Raw genomic sequence first — 22,077 nt, 5'->3', positions numbered from 1 at the left:
CGTTCGCTCGTTCGTTCGCTCGTTCGTTCGTTCGCTCGTTCGTTCGTTCGTTCGCTCGTTCGCTCGTTCGCTCGTTCGTTCGTTCGTTCGTTCGTTCGTTCGTTCGTTCGTTCGTTCGTTCGTTCGTTCGTTCGTTCGTTCGTTGGTTCGTTGGTTCGTTCGTTCGTTCGTTCGTTCGTTCGTTGTGATCCTCCTTTCCAGCCAATCGCGCCCATTACGCATTCGTGTCAAAACTTCGAGCCTTCAGCGTCACTTACGAACAGGGAACGAGCCTTCGCCAAAAGGCACTTCGTTCTCAAAAGAAAACCGTATATTAATCTCGAGAGAAGGGTGTCGCAACGCTGTGCAGATGCCAGGTATTGACGTTACTGGGGGGTGAGAGTTAGTGTCTCTGCTTGGGCCCAGGGCTGAAGGCTGGGAACGAGGCCAACTCCTTCAGGCTCTGGCTCCATATGCTTAGCGCGTGCGAGAAAGTCTCGCGACATCCGAAGGACCACGAAAGCGAGAGCGCGTCAAGCTGCACCACTCGCATGCATACTACAAGCAAGGCACCGAGATGCCGGCGTAATTAATACGAGCCGTCTTACTCGGGCGTACTTCTTTTGCCTACACCGATCTGCATCTCCGCGCTCTGATTAGAGTACGAAGTGCCCCACACCACGTTCCCTTTTTTCCCTGAAGGACGACGAAGACACGTGAAGACGTCGGGTGCTTCTCTCATTATGAGAGCACTCGTACTGAGAACGGTACAGCAAAGCGGGAGGTATAACTGGTACGGCTGCCGTCGAGCGTCGGCATTCACAAAGCTCTCCGATACGTAGGGCGAGTTCCGCTTCTGGAAGGACAGGAAGCCAATCTTATTGCAGCTATTCAAGACCCGCGTTCACAAAGATGTCTACATAAGACTCGTCCTGGACTGAGAGCGCAGCTGGTAGCGGCCACTGAAGGTCCGTAACAAAGAGCTCTCACTAGGTAAGGTGAGTTCTTCATCCACAGGAAGCCAGTTTTATACACGATCATTATGACAGCACTTATAGGAGATCCAATAACACAAACCTCTGTTTAGCTTCACAGCCAAGCTGACAGCAGTTACCCAAAACCTGATTTCACCGAGATCTTGGGCAACGTTGGTTCAGGATTGGCTGTTGGACATAGGTGCCGTTGTAATGGTTACATTGATATTTTTTGGCGCATGGCATAATGCAAGAGCAGGCCATACTTTACGCCAGACTAAGAGCATGTCAAAGTCCGACTTCATTTCGAGAGCCATTTCAGTCCCTGCGGAGCAGGCTCGCTTCTTCGGATCCCTGTCAAAAGTGAACGTACTCAACAGAACGCTCGATAACTTCAAAAGAGGGAGCACAACCTAAGAAGCAGTTAGCCCTCCAAATAGAGTAAATGCATGCCATTTCTTCCCTGTCTTCAGGTGATTCCTTTAACCGTATCATCGAAGAAATAGCGCTGTGATGTGGGTTGCGGGCTAATTGACTCTCGCTCTAACTTCGACGGCTCTGTCTAGATTTCGCAGAAGGACCGCAATACTGTGAGCGACAAAGTTGTTGATACGACTGAATAATGTATTACGAAGGAATAAATAGCGAGTCTTCACCGGAGTCGAAGCTGGCACGGCCTCTTTGAAGTCGGGCGGAGTTCTTTCGTTTTTTCTTTTTTTTTTTGCCTTCCAATTCTGACAGCGGTGCCGTCCAGATTTGGTGGCGACGAATCTTGACAGCACAACTTTTCCACTTCCTCAGCGTCACGCTTGAACAGGCAGAGGTGTTCGGATATAGAACGCCGATATAGGTTGGGCATTGGTTAACCTGGCGTAGGAAGTGGTGCCGTTCTATATTTCTTTGTGGTATAGTGAGTTCAGACATGGTGCTGTACGAAGTGCACATGACCTGCTCTACAGGTTGTGGATATGCTTTGCACCTACTAGTCAGGAACGTGGAACCTGATATCGCTATATCATGAGATATTGAGGGATTATTATTATTATTATTATTATTATTATTATTATTATTATTATTATTATTATTATTATTATTATTATTATTATTATTATTATTATTATTATTATTATTATTATTATTATTATTGGCATACCGTTTGAAACGGGGCGGCGACACACAGTCACCTAGTCTGCTTGATTTAATCACGTTTACTGCATCTGTCACCATCCAATGTTTTGTCTATCTGTACTGAAGAACGCTGCATGAAAAGCTACCCTTCAGGGCGCTAAATAAATCTGTGTGATTCGTGGCTGAAAGTCAATAGAGGTGTGGCCTCTGTGAGAACCTTCGGTAACTTTCTCTGGATTCGGCATTTGTGGGAAGATTGGCGAGCTCGTCGAATCGCTTTTGAGCGATGTGATGTCTTCAGCGAATATATTACAACTGCAAAAACATTCTTTCATATTTACCGAAAACGGGAACTTCTAGCCCTGCGGTTTGAAAAGTGCTTCAATATGAGAACTTTAAAAGGAGGCACGTTTCGAGCGAATAATACAATTTGTACAAGAACGAAGATAACATATAATGGGGCCTAATAACGCTCACAGCCGTTGCTTAGCACTAAGCGCCTTTGCACGAGGTCGCGGATTCGATCCCCCGCCGCATTTCGATGGGGGCCGAATTGCGAAATTCCCGTATGCGCAGACATCCGTGCCCGTTCAGAAACCTCAATTTACCGAATTTATCCCTTCACCCTTCTGTTTTGCATCTCTCGTAGCCGCAGACAGGTTTTAAGCGCTAAACGATATGATTTATACGGTCAACAATAACCACACAAGCAACTAGGCAGCTGCGAATCTAATCAGTGAAAATCGGCCGTCATCGGCACCTTTCGATTACTTAGTCGCGTCCACCATGCACTGTAAAATAATTAACGCCCTTAAGCGTGCCCGAGGGTGAAAAATAGTTTTATGATTCGCAATCTTAGGCCCTTCTTTTCTTTTTTTTTTTCGGAGGAGGTGAGTTATAAACTGATTTACACGGTTATTTACTTTTTAAAGTTGAAAATAATTTCACAGTGCAGAGTGCTCTAAATGGTGCCGTTAGGGCTCTTTAATTGCGCGACACTGATTAATAGGAGCTGTGTACCGTGCCAGCGCATGGTGGTGATAACTTTATTGTACACAGGGGAGTTGCGGACACGCTGGTCCTTGGGCCCCCGCACGGCCCCACTGCACTCAACCGTTTATGTCCCGGAGGCTCATGACGCTGGCAGCGCATCTGCTTCCCGAAAGAGCAAGAGGCTGTTTTTGACGACAAAAGCGCGTCGACAGCTTTCTGCGACGTGTCAAATTGTTTCCCCTCAGTGCGAGCTGTCGAGCGGATAGGGGTGTGAGGGTGAGAAATGACAGCGAAAAAAATTGATTGTTCGAGACGAGCGTGACAAAATAAAGCCGGCGACTTGGGAGGCGTTGTTTGGAGGCTCCGACGATGCCTTAATTAAAGGCGGAGCACTGGCCCTAAAAACTGCGGGGCACGCCGAAGCGCGTTCGTCGAATATTCGAAGGAAACAAAAATTTCTTTTTGCGTCGAGGGCTGGGTTCTAAGTAGTGGCAACGAGGTAAGCCACGCGCAGAGCGGAGTCGACAGGGCTGAACAAATATAGAGGGTGAGTTTGGGGAATTCAGGGAACGCAGGGAAACGAGCTCATACGGGCAGCGAGTTAGCGGTAATATTAAGTTTGGCACCGTCGAACCAGGCAGGAGGATCGCGGAAGTTTTCAGAAGTGTTAACCTACGCCAAGGCGCGATACGAAGTGTAGTATAAGAGGTGCCGTGTTTCAGTAAAGCTGATCGAGAAAAAAGTAAGTTTTGCGCATGTTCGCGTGTAGTGGGAAGCTGGATAACGGAATAAACAAAGGAAAATGCTGAACCCGCCATGGTTGCTTAGTGGCTATGGTGTTGGGCTGCTAAGCACGAGGTCGCAGGATCAGATCCCGGCCACGGCGGCCGCATTTAGATGGGGGCAAGATGCGAAAACACCCATGTACTTAGATTTAGGTGTACGTTAAAGAACCTCAGGTGGTTTAAACTTCCACAGTCCCCCACTACGGCGTGCCTCATAATCAGAAAGTGGTTTTGGCACGTAAAACACACTTAATGGAAAAAGCCGATGGCACGATCAAGCAGTGCCTATCGTGGAAGGGTTTCTTATAATCGGATTGAAAAGACTGACAGGTAGACAGCTATTTCTTGATTCGGTCGGTGTATGGTGGTGCGCGGTTGTTCATAAGTGGCGGAGTGATTTGTCAGTGTAAATCCGCTAACAAACGAGACTATAACCTATTAGAAAGTATGCGAGCGGTGCTCAACAAGTTACAACCTTCTTAAAAGGACAGGCGGCGCATAGCCGCACGGTAACAAATCTGTCACGGACCTGCGGCGCCCTTATCTGTCCGTGGTCGCACGTTAGTGGCACGGAAGGAAGTACCATGTCTTTAACCTTGTCTTAGAAGGCTGGGTAGCCCGGGGAACTTCTTTCGCTACATGGATAAGGGCCTAAGGCAGAGAAATGTTCTCTAAGGCGCAGATTTTCCCATTAATCGGGATGCGTAAGCTGCCATTGATTACGTTACGGCCCTTTGCACACACCGCATGTCGCCACCATCGATTGAATGGGTTAGTGAGGCCTTCAGATTGACGTGATGTGGGGCAAGGTCTTTCAGCGGCGAAGGTTTATTTGAAAGACGCGCGAGGTTTGAAAAAAGTAACAGTCGTAACAAGAATCACGTATCCTGAATATATGGTTGGTGTATATGTTAACAATACAATACAGTTACAGAATTTGGGCCCAAGAATAAGGACAACGGGCATGTTCACAATGCAATAGAATTTCAGAATTTGAGCCTAAGTATAAGGACAGCGGATGTGTTCACAAAACAATACACCTGCTTTCCCTTCTCACTTCTTCGCACGCTCCGTCACGCATGCGCTTTTGCTGAACTTGCAGCACTAAATGAGTTGACACATCAAAAGAAAGCGATAGTGCCGGCACGCGTCCATATCCAAGTCGTAATGCTTGGACAATATGCCACGTGATCAGCGGGAACCCTTCGCGAGCTTCGGTGCGAGAACGACAGAAAGCTGAGCTAGTTGGTAAGGATTCATTGTGCAAAATACAAGTGAGGCGTGCTGACAGGACACAAGAGTAGAGAAGTAGACAACACGAACGCCCGAACAACACGAGGCGCCCTCTCAAAACACGTTGCGCTGAAGGCGACCGTTGACCAAAAGTCGGAGGTAAGTAGGCGTGGCGTCACTTCCGGGACGTCATTCAGAATCGTCCTCGCTGCCGGAAGCACTTTTCGAGATGCGAAGTGTTTTCGAGCAACGATTGGCCGTGTAGTGGCATGCTCTTTTGCGTTGTCGGGAGCGTCAAAAAACTCTAGCAGCATTCTATACTTTAGGAAGTTTTTCCAAGCTTGCCTGAGCCCACCGCTGGGGCTCAACTTCTGTGGTTTTCCGCTACTGAGCGTGAGGTTGCTCGTTCGAGTCGCGCAAGCCGAGGACGCGTTCTGCTGGTGCTGGTGGGCAGAAACGCTCGCGAAGCCATGAGTGCGTACAAGTTAAGCAAAACCTAGGGAGTCGAATATCAATCGGAGTCCTTCAATACGCTGCCAAAGCCATTGTACAGTGCTTCGGGGCGTTAAAGCCCGCAAAGCCATCTGTAAATCAATAAAAGTTTCAGAGATCTGCAGTCAGCCTGGTGCCATAGAGTTTCTCAACATAACACTTAAAGGGAAAGCTGGCGCCACCATCTATGGCAGTTTTCTAAGGGGCGCTGTGCCGTCATGGGAATGAGTGTATACGTGTCTGCGATCCTTGTGTTGGCTTGTGTTGTAAGAGGATTTGTCTAAAACGTGGATATGGCTACACGAATAACGCGTTCTTAAAGTAAAATCTTCATAAAATGTTTTCATCCACGCAAATTACATCTTTACTCACCTACAATGCATGACGAAGGGAAGAAAAGCAAGAACCGACGACAAACTGTTTCAAAGCGAGCGCGAATCTTGTCGTCTGCCCTCCAACTTTAGCAGCCCGCTAATACTTTTTACGTATCATATAACTGTACATGCAATACCAAGTTCTCATAATTGAACAAAACATGCTTTTGTGCAATAGTAAAGTTAAAACAGCTTTTTACGTGCAGTTTTAGTAGAAAGTGAGTCATTGTGACAGATGGAACGGTGCTTGCTGTCTCTCCGACAACGATGCCAATCCGAAGTCACAATATACCGGCATTCCCATGCATACCACAGCGCAGCAGTGCCAGATTTCCCTCAACTTCATGCCTGGTGTTGACAGTGCGCGATCTCGGAGGCCACTCGGTACGTTTTGTGCCCAAGATGATACATGTGACGTCTTTGGCTGTATTTTGAGTGTACTCTCAGCACTGCGCCATGGAACACATGAGCAGCTCGTCGCAGAGATCAGAGAAGTCCACCATCGACTAGTTGACGAAGGACACGATATAATATATCAGTGGTTTCCTAGTCACTGTGGCATACAGGGCAATGATCGAGCAGAGGCAGCTGCCCGATCTGCCCAAGACGGCGTCAACTGCGTTGCCATTCCTCTTTCGAGAGCCGACGCAGGGAAAAAAACTTTCCACACTTGCGCGTGACCTGACATTAGCCCAATGGAATTCATCCGATTTCACAAGTTCACGTCTTCATACCCTGGACCCTAATTTACAGCTCCGTATTCCGCCTGAGCTTCCACGACGTGAGTGCACCCTTCATGTCCGTCTATGGCTTGGAGTAGCATATTCAAATGCCTACTCTTTCCTTATCGAAACGGCCAACAGCCCACTCCGTGACTTCTGCGGGTGCAATGAAACAATCGAGCATCTTCTTTGTCAGTGCTCTCGTTTTAACCCACAAAGAGCAGTCCTCTCAGCCACCCTAGACAAACTGGACAAGCTCCCAATGACAGAAAACAAGATCCTTGGAACCTGGCCTACGCGAACATCAGCGCGATCCGCTACGAGGGTGCTGCTAGGCTACTTGAAAGACACGGGACTTTCTGACAAAATGTGACTGCGCACTGTGTGACGTAGGACTGTAAGGTGACACTGCGTAAGACTAGGAACGCCTTTGCGGGCTGCGTGACTGCCCACAGCAATAGTTCGTGTGTACGTGCGTGTGTGTGTTTAGGTTTTCTTTTTCCTTTTCTTTATTACTTCTTTCTTTCTCACCTATTGCATCCCCTTCCCCTCCGCCAGAACAGGGTAGCCAACCGGAGATAATCTCTGGTTAACCTCCCTGTCTTTCCTTTGCCTTTCTCTCTCTCTCTCTCTTGTGTACAACACGTTCGCACGACTAATGGTGTAATCCGCCATGGCTCAAACAAAGACGGAGTTCAACATGGCGTGTGCGTAGGACTGAGTCTACGACACGTGGTTTCATCATGCGAACAATATGCGCATAATGCTCACTTAATAAGACGAACAGGCTGAGCACACAAGCGGATTGCCAAAACTAACTAAGCCACGCCTTTAGTGGGGCAAACTGATTGGCACAGGGAAGCACACTTTAGAGTTAGTAAAAAGGTGGTACGTTCCTAACAGCGGGGTGGATGAAATATGAGTGGGAACGGCGCTGTTGGTAGCTTTGCTTGCCGCCGAAGTTCAGAAGAAACAGCGACGCTTTTCCAGCAAACCAGCTGCATACGACGAAAGAAGTAGAATTGCAAATGCAATGGAAATATCAAGCGACGTGCCCACAGCGCGCTATGCTGTCATTGTGCACAGCGTGTAGTATAAGAAATAGGAACTCTGTATACGGACTTTTACATGGTGTGCAGATGATTCTAAATGTATATCTACAAAGTGATAATAGCTTAAATATTGTGCGGCGTCTGCATATCACGTGCATTGCTCACGTGATCCTGGTGCCCTCTCAGTCCTACTCGCAATGAAAGCTGGCTGCCTACCGGGAATTTGTGTACTTTTTTTTCAGTACTTCATAATTGCAAAACTCCTCTGAGCAGGTGCATACGCTTGAAATTTTTTTAATAATATCGCGGGAACGTCGACTGCCTGTCGTGTCAGCGGCCTCGTAGTGACAGAAGGCGGAGGGATAAGCGGCAATAGAGAGTTTTAGTGCATGGCGTTTTCCGCCACGCGCATGCTTATCGGGCGGTTAACTTGGAGAGCAGGGACGTAAACGGGAGCGGCCAGAGTGGTGGCTATCGGGTGGCGCACAGCCGAAACAGCCAAATGCGTAACTAATATGGAAGCAATCAAGTGAATTTTATCTCGCTGCTGGTATGAATATTTCGGCAGGGGCACAATTGTTAACACGTCGTTTTTTTTCCATTTCTTTTTTCAAAATTAGTTTATTTAATATTAGTTGTGTGTTTGGCTGGCTTAACTCTGCGCCCCCGGGTTGCGGATAATAATAATAATAATAATAATAATAATAATAATAATAATAATAATAATAATAATAATAATAATAATAATAATAATAATAATAATAATAATAATAATAATAATAATAATAATAATAATAATTTTATCAATACTACTAAATATAACAATTTCGTTCTGTAAATGCTGAATTCTAATAGTCAGGTACGAAGCGCTCACAACGAAAATAAAACCACAATTAGTTTTGCGTCGAAATAGATATCGAACACTGATTCAGACTTAACATTGTAGACATATAAGCCATTGCAATAAATCATATGTAACATGCCGTGTTCAAAAAGCCTAAACCTTATTCCTCAATCGCTGACGGACGTATGCCCTATTGGAAGCTTTGTACGTGTAAGCGCGAAAAAGGCGTGGAAGTTATGAATGGAAAAAGTTTCATCTAGTAATATACAAGCATTCGAAATTTTGGTCGATGTTTGACGAGCGATCTCCACGATCAGTCGAGAACGGCTGATAATCGGAAGATGTAGAAAAAAATTTCCCAATTTGCGGACGTAGAATAAGTGAGTTGGCACAAGAAAGGGGTCATCGTCCTGCATTTGGACCTGAGTAAGGCAATAATGATGGTTATCTGCACATTAAGTGGAAACGTCGTGTGACGGTATAGACGTACGGAGACCCGCACATATGCAATGCACCTGCAAGACTACAGAAGAAGATTGTCGTGGAAATTGCAACTTAATAATAACAAGATGTAGAAAAGATCTACGGTTCTTCTCATGCCACGATACTGCAGCTGTCTCGAAGGACTGAGAAGGGACTTTAGAAATGGTTTAAAGCGAATGGTATGAATTTTTCATCGCACAGGAAAGTGTAACCGTCTTTCGTCGGCACCAAATGTAGTCTTCCTTTCTGTACAGCCGCAAATTTTTTTCGGTTGCTTACGTTAACTTTTTCTCTCCCAGACAACATCATCTCGCCTCGGGGACCTTAAATACTGGCCGAGAGTTAGGTTTTTCGTGAAGGTGTCAAGCTGAAGCTTCTCAAACTTTCATTGTGTAGGAAGAGAAGGCTGAGTAAGAAAAACCTTCCCGCACTGTCTTTATTAGTTTGTCGTAAGGGAAAGATATGGCGTCGTTGTTGTCGACTCAGTGTTCAGCTTATAGGGACTGTAATAAATAGGGATGCTATTTGCTCTCCTCCCTTTCAAAGCAGAAAAAGAGAGATCAGAGCGCGATTTGAAGTTCGGAAAGTTTGACTTTCTCCCTGACTCCAAGTACGTTCAGCAAGGGAACAAATTTTCCTGGGGAAAAACGCAGGGCACACACAAGCTTACTCACATGTCGGGTCCTTTTTTGTCCCTTGTCGTGCTCTCTCGACAACTCAAGTGTTAGTGTCCGTTATTACCTATGAATATTTCTAGCACAGTATAAGCCGCGTGTTTTTACTTTCTACATTTACTATAGCTTGTTTGTAAGGTGCCAGTATATCAGTACAGAAAACGTCAGTGGGTCAACATGAGAAGGTGAGATTTCCGCGTAGCTGTATATCTCGTTATAGTAAAGCCTTTGGTCTAGTGTGCCTCGGCCTTCCGTCACGCGTCAAAGTCGGTGGGAAAGAATGTCTTTGCAAGTCAAGAGTGCCGATGAATAAGAAGCAGATTTGTCTACCTCTTCAGTCTGGGGCCCTAAGAGAAGAGAATTGCACGGTCTACGCAAAAAACATATATCATGTTGTACGGGAAGAAGCTGCAAATTTCATTTTCTGCAACCTGAATGACGCTTTTCAATTCCTTTTACATCACATTTTAATTACTGGAACAAATTTAATTGGAAGGACACCCGGGCAAGGAGCTGTCACAGTAGATTGACGAAGTAGAATTGTTTTATATTTGCTTTCCTATCTCTTCTGGGTGTGATAGCCTTCATCTTTGTGAAGCTGTAGTTTTTTACTGCTCTTACTGCTAGCCTCAGTATCGTTGGTTTACTAATTTTTTACGTGCATTATGCGACAGAGCCGCAAAATAAAGCAAGGACAAAATAGCGAAGAAAAGCACCACACAAACTTTGTTTCTCGAAGGAATTGTCCTGTCGCGATTGATAAATGCCGGAAAATATCAGTGCAAGCTTTCTTAAAGTTACAGTTAAAACGTCAACTCTGCACATACTTTTTCAAAAAATATAAGCTCAGGCGTTACTATATTTTGTGTAGCATTATCATAATTGGCTTACGGACGTTGTTAAGAACGGCTAGCTGCAGTGCAAGTTTTGCCGGCCATTTGCGACAGTGGCGGCAACTTTCCTGGAGCGTCGCCGCAAACGTCTAGCCACGGCGTGACTGTCGACTGTGTGTGAACAACAGTACGTGCTTCCTCGACTCTCCATCGCTGGAGCCGAGTTTGTCGAAGTCGCCATTGTGACTAAACGGGCTCGGCGCACCAACTATTGTTACTGAGCCCGCGGGAACGTCTACTGAGACCCCTTCCAACGCGCCTACCAAGACGCCAGACAATGGGCAGCCGGCGAGCGCGGTGCAGCTCGGGAAATAAATGTCCCTACGTTGCCGGGTCGTCTCCCCTACGGTGCCTCGTCTCCCCTACGGTGCCTGGTCAACTCGCCTACGGTGCTTGGACGGCCGTTCTATGGGGCAGGACCGAGTGTTTTTAAAACCGCTGTTGTGCGGCTGCTGAGGTCACTCTTTCAAGCAGTCATATTAGGCTAATGTACTTTTCTAAGCAGTCATGCTAGACTGATGTAGATACTGTAAATAAACCCATACTCCTCGTTCTCGATGCGAAGCAGTGCTTCCCTTCATCAACGTCCTCAGCGTGGATAAGTTGGTCGACGGCATGGGCCAGCTACCTTCTAATTCATGCCCGACTCCAATCTTGACAACGGATCACGAGCGATGGGATTGAGCTCCCAATCATAACAACATGTTATTCACATTACTTACAATCGTCAATAATTACTAAAGCTTAGCTCTTTCTATCTTTACAATTTCATTGAAAAAAATCGTTTTTTAATGTATGACTACGAGGAAGGGGTTGAAAGAAGACTGAAATTATAATACGTCTCAATTCTCCTGTTGAAAAGTTCCCAAACACATAAAAGCGGAGATTTGAAACGTGATCATTCACTGCGCTGCATTCATCGCTACCTTTTCACATGTTAAATGAAATCTTTGTTTTTTTCTGCTTTATGAGATTAGATGTCAACTGCACTCCATCTTGCAAGAGACACAAATCTTGTTGCAAGCAGCATTGGGTTCCAGTTGTTGCACGTGCCCCGAGCGTGTGCCCCGCAAGCATCAGTTGTTATAAAGAGCTACTTCGTGTTGGTACGGGAGAAGTATGCGTACCAGGTATGCGTGAGATGGCGGCGTAATGGTAACGAAGGAAAAAAAAAAGCTTGCGGATCCCGCGCACTCTGGGAATCGATGTGAGCGAAGCTTTGTACGCTGCTTGATTGGGCTGACGATAAGTAGTGGTGATGTTGGCGGTGAATGTGCAATTTTGTTCAGCGTTTAGTAAAACGCGAGAGTGATGTGGAGTTGATTTTACCGCTTACTTTGCGTGAACGGGTGCTGTTTGTCTGCGTAGTCCACAGAACACACTGGATGACGTGTTTGCCTGAGGCGTTGTTGTGCGTCGTTGCTCGTAATCTCTGAGAGGGTTGAGCATTATCAATGGCTCACGTGGCAAATCGCATCGTGGCAGAAGTCTTAAACTTTAACTGAAGTATGGCGCTGTATGTAATTAAATTAATTATCAAATTGTATGTGTACATTTTATACGTACATTCGGTGCCTGAACCACGTTTCACTGTGCAGCGAAGACGCTGCTGTTCCGCGCGATGCCTCTTTTGGGCCTGGGTGTCCTCGACGCTGAGTGCACATATTGGGGCCATTTTTCTGGCGGCTGTTTGCGCGCTCCGTCTGCATACGTGACCTCTGTTAAGACGCCAGCTACAAGCCCTCTCTTTGGGCTAAGACGATTGCGATGTTTACACTGTCACAGCCCACCACGGGACCTCCACAGCCCAGCACCTGTATTTTTGTCGCACAGGAAAGTAAGCACAGCACGTGTCACACGCAGAAACTACACATCCCGGCCCGTGGCGCAGACGACGTGATGGATGGATGGATGGATGGATTGGATGTTATGAGCGTCCCCTTTGGAACGGGGTGGCGGGTTGCGCCACCAAGCTCTTGCTAATGTACTGCCTAATGTCCTACCTAGATTAAACAACCAAAAAAAAAAGAAAAGAAAACACAATGAACTTCCACAACCAAATTTTTTGATCCCCTATTGCGCCCTATGCTTTTGTACGTCTCCGTTTTTCGTCGTTTCCCTACTTTTATTCCACCAATCCTCCAATCGCCTCTTACTAACCCCTATTGCGGACATGTTTACTTCTCCACTGCTCTCGCTGAACCCAAGGGCTTCAAGGAGGCCAGTGGTGCCTAAATCGACCGCTGCGTAGACGTTTACACATTCTAATAAAACATGCTCCATAGTTCCCCTAGCTCTACCGCAGCAAGCACCTGTTTCTTCTTCCTTCTTATATCTCGCTTTATAGGTGCGTGTTCTAAGCCATCCCGATCTCGCTTAGAAAAGTAATCAGCTTCCCTTTGAGTTATCATAAGTTGTTTCTTTCCTGATTTCGTTTTTCCCTCTTGAGTAGTTACTCATGGCAGGTTTATTTTCCATTGCCGCCACCCATGAAATTATTTCGGCCTCTCTGACTTTCCGCTTGACGTTCTTCGTTGCTGTGTTGCCCACGTTACAGGCCGAATACTTGCTGGTAAGCTTCCTAGTCCTTTTCCTTCACTGTGAATCAATGTTTTTCCTGTTCAGATACCTCAACACTCTCACAGACCATTTACTTTATTCCATATTCCTCATGTCGTTCTTCATACCCAATTTTACTGCGAGCTTCCCTCACTTCAAAACTAGTCCAGCCCATATCACCTTGCACAGTTTCATCTGTAGTTTTCCCGTGAGCGCCCAATACGAGGCGACCCACTGACCTTTGGTTCACATCAAGTCCTGATTGTACCCTTGATTTAAAGCAAACAACCGTATTTCCAAAAGTAAGTCCTGGAACCATTACACCTTTCCACATAGCTCGGAGCACCTCGTATCATTTCTATCCCCATAGCGATCTGTGCTTCATAATGGCTGGATTCCTCTTCCCCTTTACTGTTATTGTTTTTACCTGTGTTTCCATATATATATATATATATATATATATATATATATATATATATATATATATATATATATATATATATATATATATATATTGCCTTCGTTTATCCATATACCAAGGTATTTATATTCTGTTACCCGAAGTATTTCCTGGCCCTGTATAGCCACTGTCTGTTCACTGCTTTCATTGAATACCATAACACCTGATTTTCTAACACTAAATTTGAAACCTAAAATGTTGCCTTCCTGTCCACAGATATTAGCCAGACGTTGCAAATCACTTTGCTTGTGAGCTAGCAACACAATATCGTCCGCATAATATAAATCTGGAAGCTGCTTCTCTACTACTGTACCCGCCTTTTTGTATGAGAGATTAAAACCGATATTACTTCCTTCTAGCGCCCTCTCCATCCTCACCATGTACAGGGTTGTCCACTCTTAGGGTGAACACGGCTCACCATGGCCGCGCTCCGCGGCGCGCCAGTGCGTCCGGCGCGGCGGCGCGTCGAAGCGAAGCGGCGCAGGCGCACATGGACCTCGCGGAGGTGCTTCGCGCCGTCTGCTACAGCGCTGGAGCTCTGGCTTCGCTGTAAAGGACACTTCGCTAGACCCACAGGTGACTGAGTGACCGAGGCGGCGGCGCGGGAAAGCGCACTTTCAGCATTTCAGCTGGTTCTGTCCACAGCTTGTGAACAGCCTGGTTAATCAATATACATAAACAGAAACAAGCTCCTCACCACATAAATCACTTAGCATTTTTTTTATAAGTGATGAGGGCAAAAACACAGTGGTTTCTCGCGCTCTTTATTACGCTGGGGCCATTTTATTTTTCTCTCACAGCACTTGGTGTAGTGCATACCCAGAAACATATTAGGCACGCTCTTCTTGGTTGGAGTCATCACGTGATGAGCCTAGCGCGCCGTTTTGCGCATGTCTTGATGCTAGAACGAACTCGCTTATTTGACTTAAGGAAACGACCGAAACCCGCTATCAATCTCACAGAAAGTTAGAGAGCGATTGTTCAATCATGCATCATCATGTTTGGCATCGATTTTGCCGTTAAGGAGGGCAATACCATTACTTCTACAACAACTAGCAAGTGACATCCGCTGCCCCGCAACTGACGCGGTAATTGACGCCTTAATGTCACTGGTAGTGGTGCGTGGAGCGCTTTACGCGATGTAGGAAAGTGCTCTAACCAGCATAGCAACTGATTTGGCGACAATTCCACCTCCCCCTTTTCATCTTTCTATGTCCTACAAAAAAGAAAATTAATTTTTGTTGTCACAGTTTAGTAAAATCACCGAAGCAGTGCCGGTATTCTAACGGCTACGGACGCGAGAAGTCAGATTCTCATTTAGAGGAATCGTCGGTCAATTATTGTATCACATTCATTAGGTGGAGTAAAACATCAGGTGCCCAGAGTCGCGCCCAGAGTCGTATTGAAGAACCGAGGTCACTGCACTGATTCCTGCTACAGGACAGCCATACACTCCCCATTCCATTACTTTGTTTTCTTTAATCCCCCTCTCCTTTCTAAGTCTTTAGATTTTCTTCATCTTTCCGTCTCTCCTTATCCCTTCCCTAGTGAAGGGTAGCAAACTGGATTTCTATTTTCCGGTTAACCTCCCTGCCTTGCGCATCTCATTTATCTCTCTCTAATGATCAGAGAAGCTTCTATGGGTGCATATTGTTAATCTATAGAACGCTATATAGGATATGTAACTACAAATAAGGAGCGCCCATGTGCTCCGTGGGTTCTTTTAGCACAGTCAGTAGGGCACGGTGCCTGTGACCACGTGCTCTTACGTGGAACTCCGCAACCACTGAAGTACCACGTTGTGGGGGCAGACGTATTCTATTGTGAAAGCCAACGATGCTGCGACGATGACAACAACTACGGCAACAACAAGTACGACGACGTGCGACGGGGACAACTACGATGTAGAAACCTCTTCCGCATGAGCGGCAGCGTGCGCCTGAGTACCAGTTCGATGAGCCAATGGCAATCTGTTGGAGGGAGTGCCACTTAATTAGTGATGAGGTGTAAGGAACGACGTGACGGTGGCCGATGCTGTTGTGCCACTAATTGTCCTGAAATTTATTGTGTTACATGTTATTACATTTATTACGTGATGCCTTGGGGCCCTTAAGGTTGAATAAATGAAATGAAAGGAAATAGGGAACGCGAAGGCGAAGCGCAGGGCTGGCTTCTTCAAGGGCTAGCCCTTGAAACGACTTTTAGGTTCGGTTCACGCCTTTGGACCGACCAAAACTGTCGGCCAAATAAACCCAAGATTTCTTCTCGTCCAAGTTCTTCTCGTCCTTCTAAATACGTTTTACTCATTAAAAAGTCCCGTCCAATATACAGATATAGATACGTGCACTGTTCCGGACACCTGCATCTTATTTCGGGTGGCTGAAAAGTACGCATAACTGGCATAACGCGTAACGCTGAACGGGGGCACCACAAACAGCATTAATTCTTGTGATATGGAACGCCATTCGGTATGCAGGACTTGCCAAAGCAGTGACAATGCAAAAGCAAATATCGTTGGAACGTCACTTATTCGCGGCACTTATTCCGGTAATTTACGAAGCGCTTCTTGTTTCTGCGTACGCGAAAGGCTCTTCAGCTTAGCTGGAGCACGGCGGTGGTACGTGGCTCCCTAATCCGAGTAAATCCCTCGTAGTTCATCGGGAGAACGCATTCCGCAGTCACTTTTTGTTTTTGTTTTCTTCTTTTTTTCCTCTTTATTTTGTATGAATGTTGGACGAAGAGCGCTTTTTAGCAAGCACTGCAACAAGCATAGAGAGCGCAGCAAAATTTACCGCGGCTACTCTTCTCGCCTTAAATATTCGTGAATGCGTGCTTCTGCAAACGAGGCCCCGGTAGATTAAGGGGTTAACTTTGACACTACAAAGGACGCTGACGCGTTGTTGCGTCTCTTGAGGACAAGTGAATTGAATGAGAGACTTGGAGAAGTTTTTGTTGTTGCTGTTGTTGCCTTTAAACATGGCTCAGTGCCGTGCATGTACAGTTCTTTTTTTTTTTATTTCTGTAGAACACGTCTGTTCCTGCTTGTATTGTGTGTGGCAGATAACGTTAGCCAATATGTTTTAACAAAATAAAAAGATAAAAACCGCATTTATTGGATCGAGTGTCCCAGAGTTATTACGGGGCGTGTGAATTGGCTTTATTATTGTTTGACTTATTTGTGCAACTTGACACTAAGTTTGTTTTACGTGAACCTTTTGTGAGCTGCCTCTATATTGCGTTTACGGGACTTGACTTCTGAATGTCTGAGTGTGCTTATGAATAAGTACAAAATTTTTAACGAATGTGGCTGCTGCCCATTTGGAACTAGATTTCAACGCGATAGAAAGGTTACAGGCGATATTCAGTTAGATCTAAAGACAGTGTAGGGACAATTTCAGGATCCTCTATGGAATGCATCGGGGGTCTTTTGAACTGCAAACTCATAAAACACCTGCATTTCCTAAAGCAATTTTCGCTGTACCTATGAGTCCCGCTTAGATGTAAAGACAGGTAATGTTTTCGGCACAAAGGTTATAGGCCGGTGGGATACAGTAAACGAGCTACAAGTGGTTAACCAATACCCGACTTCCAATATTGTGATGTTCCACTTCAACTTTTATTCCATGCGGCATTGGACCACGTCCCGCCTCCTTTGTCACAGTGACGTGCAATGTTTCGGGTGTTGTGTACTTCTGATTGATTTGAACCCGAGTGAGTTGCCGTCTCCCTTTCCGGCGCAGATTTTTTTTTAAGCCGCAGAATGAAGTTCACGTGCAGCGATCGCATTTTCTATCAGTGCCCTGCCCCTGTAGTTCAGTACGTGCAGGAACAACTAGCAGTGCATAAAATGTGAAACGGAGCACTAGTTCCATTCAAGTCGTTTCCCAGCAGGCGCTAGCGTCACTGCACTGTTGCACAATTACATTGCATTTTAACGCGACTGTGTTAAGTGCCCCGTGTCGCAGAAAATCCGGGGTTGGCGGCGGCGGCGGAGTTGCCCGTGAGCGAAAATTTTCGTATTTGTATTTGACTAAATGCATATGCCACGCCTTGCTATACGACATTCCGTATATGCGGGTTATATTGCCGCACCATTCTATTACTAACTTTGCTCATACCGTGCCTTACATTCTTGACAAAATTGTTCCTCTGAATTTTGAGGATGACAGCGCGCAGACAGATGTCATGAAAGGAAACACCGACAGCGCATGCCTTTTATGTTAAATCTCCTCGGACTGAAATATTAAGAGTGTAATAAAATTGTAGAAACCGGGAAATGACGTAATCATTTTTGGTGAGGCTGTGCATTACCTCCGGGTTTGGCGCACGCAAGAGGCCGCGTTTCTACCAGGAAGCTCGCCTTCGCGCATAGCGTTCGCCACCAGCTGAGATGCAGCAATTTTCTACTAACAATTTTCATTATCGAGAAGTTTCATGGAATAAAACTTGACACGCCAGGCCCGAGGTCTGCACGAGAGTGCTTCAAGTCATGACGGCACTCTGGTGTAAAGAACTACTGCCCAGCGCTGCGTCGCTCATTTGCGTGTTATTTACACTCGGAATCGCTGTTCTTGACGAGCTTGCCCAGCTTTGCTGCATCAGTCAGCTTGCCTACGACGTTTAGATATTTCTAATTACTGTACTATATCTACTGAGCCCGATATCGTTGTTTCACTTAAATTTAGTTTGGGATCTCCTTTTGAGAAGTAGTGTGTTATGTGTTTAAGTTGTGCCTCCGGTGGGGCAGAGGAAAGATCGTTTTTTACCCACCTGTAATCTATCGTGACTTAACCATTGCCTCTACTGAAACAACAATTCAGATTCTTGCTGATCGATCATTCAGCGTTTCTCAAGTTTAAATACCCATTAATAAACATTATTACTCCATTAATAAGTTTCACCCTGCTATAAGGTAAACAAGATAACGTTGCCGCCATCCAGTAAACAACAGATGCTGAGCTGCCATAGAAGCGTCGCTTAATAAAAAAAATAAAAAATGGCATTACAGGCGTGGAATAAAGAGTACTCACCGGCCACGAAAAGATCCACGCGGGACTCCGTCACCACTACAGCGGCGGAAGTGACGTTGTCGCGGTAGGTGACGTTGCAATCGTAGTTTCCGCTGTCGGAGCGCTCCAAGCGATTGAGCCGCAAAGCAGGCGGGTCGCTGAGAAGCGAGAAGAACGCCCTGCCCGACCAAGATGGCCGCTTCCAGTGCGTTCCGTCCACCAGGCCGCCAGTTTCTCTCAACGCCGTGGCAGACGGTTCAGGCGCTTCGATGGCGTAAACCTTCTTCGACTGCAGGTGGCCGTTGGTGTAGTACGGTGAGCTGCCGTATTCTTTGTAGGCGTGGGTTGAGACGTGGAACCAGATGGCTGAGATTGGCTCGCGGGTTGCCATGTTGATGGGGCACGGAAGTGACGTCGGCTCACCTTCCAAGACGTTCAGGCGAAGTGGCGTATTAGGGCCGCTTTTGTCCTCTGCAAAATGAAAGAAAAATACATTGTGTACAGCGGGAGTTGTCGCCCCTATACCCAAGCATAGTTCCACATCGACAAAAATTAGAACTTGATATAATACGAATACGTCGATTGCGATCTTTTCCCGAAAATTCGAGCCGAAACGGGCCCCCTCAAGCGAATCCTTCAAAGAACTAATTACCAATCTTAAACAGGCCGTCACAAACGCGACCAAAAAATTCAGCACAGAAATTGAAGTCGCCAAAATGGACTCGCGGTTAGCGCATCTCCTGGAGGCTAAACACGCTCTTGGGGAGACGTGGAAAACGCAGAAATTAAATCGCCGACTACGAGCAAAACTAACGTCTCTAAACAAGAAAAGAGAGTGGTATTCTAGACAACTGGCCCTGCAGCAGTGGGATGAGGAGTGCAACGAAACGGACGGTCGTATGAGAAGAGGTAGTAAGAGAAATCTGCTTAAAAGTCTCCTCAAGGACAAACAGGCCAGGAATGCATTAAATCTCGCCATCGATAGGGTCATAAATAAGCAGGTCACCTTGGGCCAGACGAGATCCTACCTCACCCCCGTAGCATTTAGTTGGATAGACCCCAACTTCCCGCAGTCGTGCTCCAAATGCAGTCACACATGCTGCTCCTTCGAGCACATGCTCTGGCTGTGCCCGTACAACGCGGGCTCCGACCTCCAATACAAGTCCAAGTGGGACGCCTTGCTGAAGAGCTCGGATTTCGCGAACCAACTCCAGGCCGTCCAAAGGGCCTGCGACGTTGCGGAGAGTCACCACCTCCCTGTCCTGTCATGGGCGGAGCCACCAACTTGATTGGAGAGCCTTTGCATGGTTCATCCCCAATCTAGTTCCTCGGGACACTCAAATAAAGTTCTTGTCACTGTCACTGCTCATATTTGTTTCTAGTAATGTAGACTATGCTTGTAGAGAGGATTGATGAAATGGTGTTTGGACAGGACAATTATTGGTGTTGTAATTATTTATTTAACAAATAGTTCGCTTCACTATTCACCACATAAAGCTTGATTTGTCGTATCATGAACATTGTCGCCTCCCTTCAGAAGAGCAGGCAGGCGTTGTGCCCCTTCCGGTGGCAGTTGCCAGCCTGCTCCTCGCTTTCCCTTTCCTGTTAACTGTGTGTATGTGTTCAAAACACATAATAATAATAATAATAATAATAATAATAATAATAATAATAATAATAATAATAATAATAATAATAATAATAATAATAATAATAATAATAATAATAATAATAATAGCTATAATTGCCACCTGCTTGAATCAGCATTTCGAAGTATGAAATTCAGCGTAGAATAAATTATGTGTCGTGCATTACAGGGTTAATTAAGGAGTTTTGGCATGTATTTGCGATGCCCAAGTTTGAGTGCGCGCCTCGGTGTGTGTATGTGTGTGTGTGACTGATTTTCTTGCGCTTCCTGCAAGGCAACCACATGTATCCCACAGAAACTTCGTGGTCGAATATGCTATTCTTTGCCACACCAGTCACTCAGTTTTATCGACATAAAGGGCTCTTTACTCTTAAGGTATTGTTATGGCTGAACTGGGAATGGCGCCATAGTGAAGAGAATATCAATGAGATCAAGCATAGTACAAAAAAATGAAGTGCATTGACTCGCTGGAATTGCGGCTTCGCCTAATAAACCGGAGTGGAAGGGAACTTAACGTCGAAACCGTGCCGGCAGTCTAAGTCTTTAATTGACATTCAAAAATAATAACTTGTAAATTAAGGCTCCGTTACGCCTTCTCGCGTGCATTTCCGTGAAAGGCTGAAAGTGCCGGGCTGAGGAACCGCAAGGACATAAAGGCAAAAGACACTTCGCTTCGAAATTCGGCAGGCGTAAATTGGGTGCCAGGCGTCGACCGCCGTTTCAGAAACCATCAATTTCGGACCTCACGGTTGTCCGGCGCTCCACTTCTGCGAAATTCACTGAGCAGGAACGCAGCATCACGGCAGCACCACTTAATTGCCTCCAGGACGTTCATTAATAAAGCAGAGGCAGCCTTACCCTTCCCTTTTTCCAATAACACCCCTCCTCTTTCCACCGCAGCGTCTTCGACGCATTTTAATGTGGAGTAAACGTGGTTTCATTCATTCATTCGGTAAGCTGTCCTTTACTCGTAATGCACGCCTGCTTAAGCATCATGTGCACCCACGAAGACGATAATCCGGACAAAAGTGTAAGGGAAACTGGAAGCGGCTCACCTAACCAAGCTAGCTCACTGAAACGGAACTCCACCTCTGCGGCGGCTAAATTACTTGTTACGTTACCTTCGCCGCTGGCGTCTGTACTTTTTCGGGGAGGCTATCGCGAGAACTCGTATTACATCAGGACGAGTAACGACTCCCCCAATGCTCTGCTATTTCCGGCCCTTGGTCTTACGTGTTCCTGTTGTTTTTGTTTTTTCCTCACACGCTAGATTTACCGTGGCAGCGTTATTTCCTGCTCCTTCGTTTTTTCCCTTTCTAGCCCTGCGCTATAGGCTGGTGTATATCATCCGACAGCCACAGTGGTCGCGGTCAATATAATGACGAGAAGTGGACGTGATCTTTGTCTTTTACTATTCACCCCACGGCGTTCCTGTCTATTTCGTTCATTACGTGGGCTGAGGCCGACAGAAGTGATAGTAGCATACAAAAAACGCCAGGCCCACCGTATTTATTGGCATCTTTTTGAGCCCAACGGAGAGTTGGTGCATCAAGCCGATGTTTGCGAACAAAAGGAGGGGGTCGTAACAACCCTCGCTGTTGTTTTTGATTTATTTATTGACACCGCAAACGGGCCCCTTGTGCGGCTTGTTACATCAGGGCTGGGTTGCTATGTTTGTCTGAGGTCTTCGATGAGTGGTTTGTAGTGGCTAGGATAGGAATGGGGTGCACAGCATCGGTAGGCAGGTTATTCCAGTCGTTCTCTGTCTGAATAAT

General features: G+C 46.1%; 1 protein-coding gene across 1 annotated transcript in view; it reads right to left on the bottom strand.

Moving 5' to 3' along the window:
• LOC142558531 (uncharacterized) overlaps nucleotides 1-22,077 on the bottom strand; it is a 158,389-nt gene that overhangs the window by 37,086 nt on the left and 99,226 nt on the right. The window contains exon 2 of the mRNA XM_075670664.1: nucleotides 18,676-19,125. Coding sequence (XP_075526779.1) covers nucleotides 18,676-19,125 — 450 coding nt within the window. The remainder of the gene's footprint in view (nucleotides 1-18,675; nucleotides 19,126-22,077) is intronic.

Source organism: Dermacentor variabilis, chromosome 9 (assembly GCF_050947875.1).
Source record: "Dermacentor variabilis isolate Ectoservices chromosome 9, ASM5094787v1, whole genome shotgun sequence".
In the NCBI taxonomy this organism is placed as follows: domain Eukaryota; kingdom Metazoa; phylum Arthropoda; class Arachnida; order Ixodida; family Ixodidae; genus Dermacentor; species Dermacentor variabilis.
Note: the sequence above shows the minus strand (reverse complement) of the source record. Positions and strands in the feature narration are given on the sequence as shown.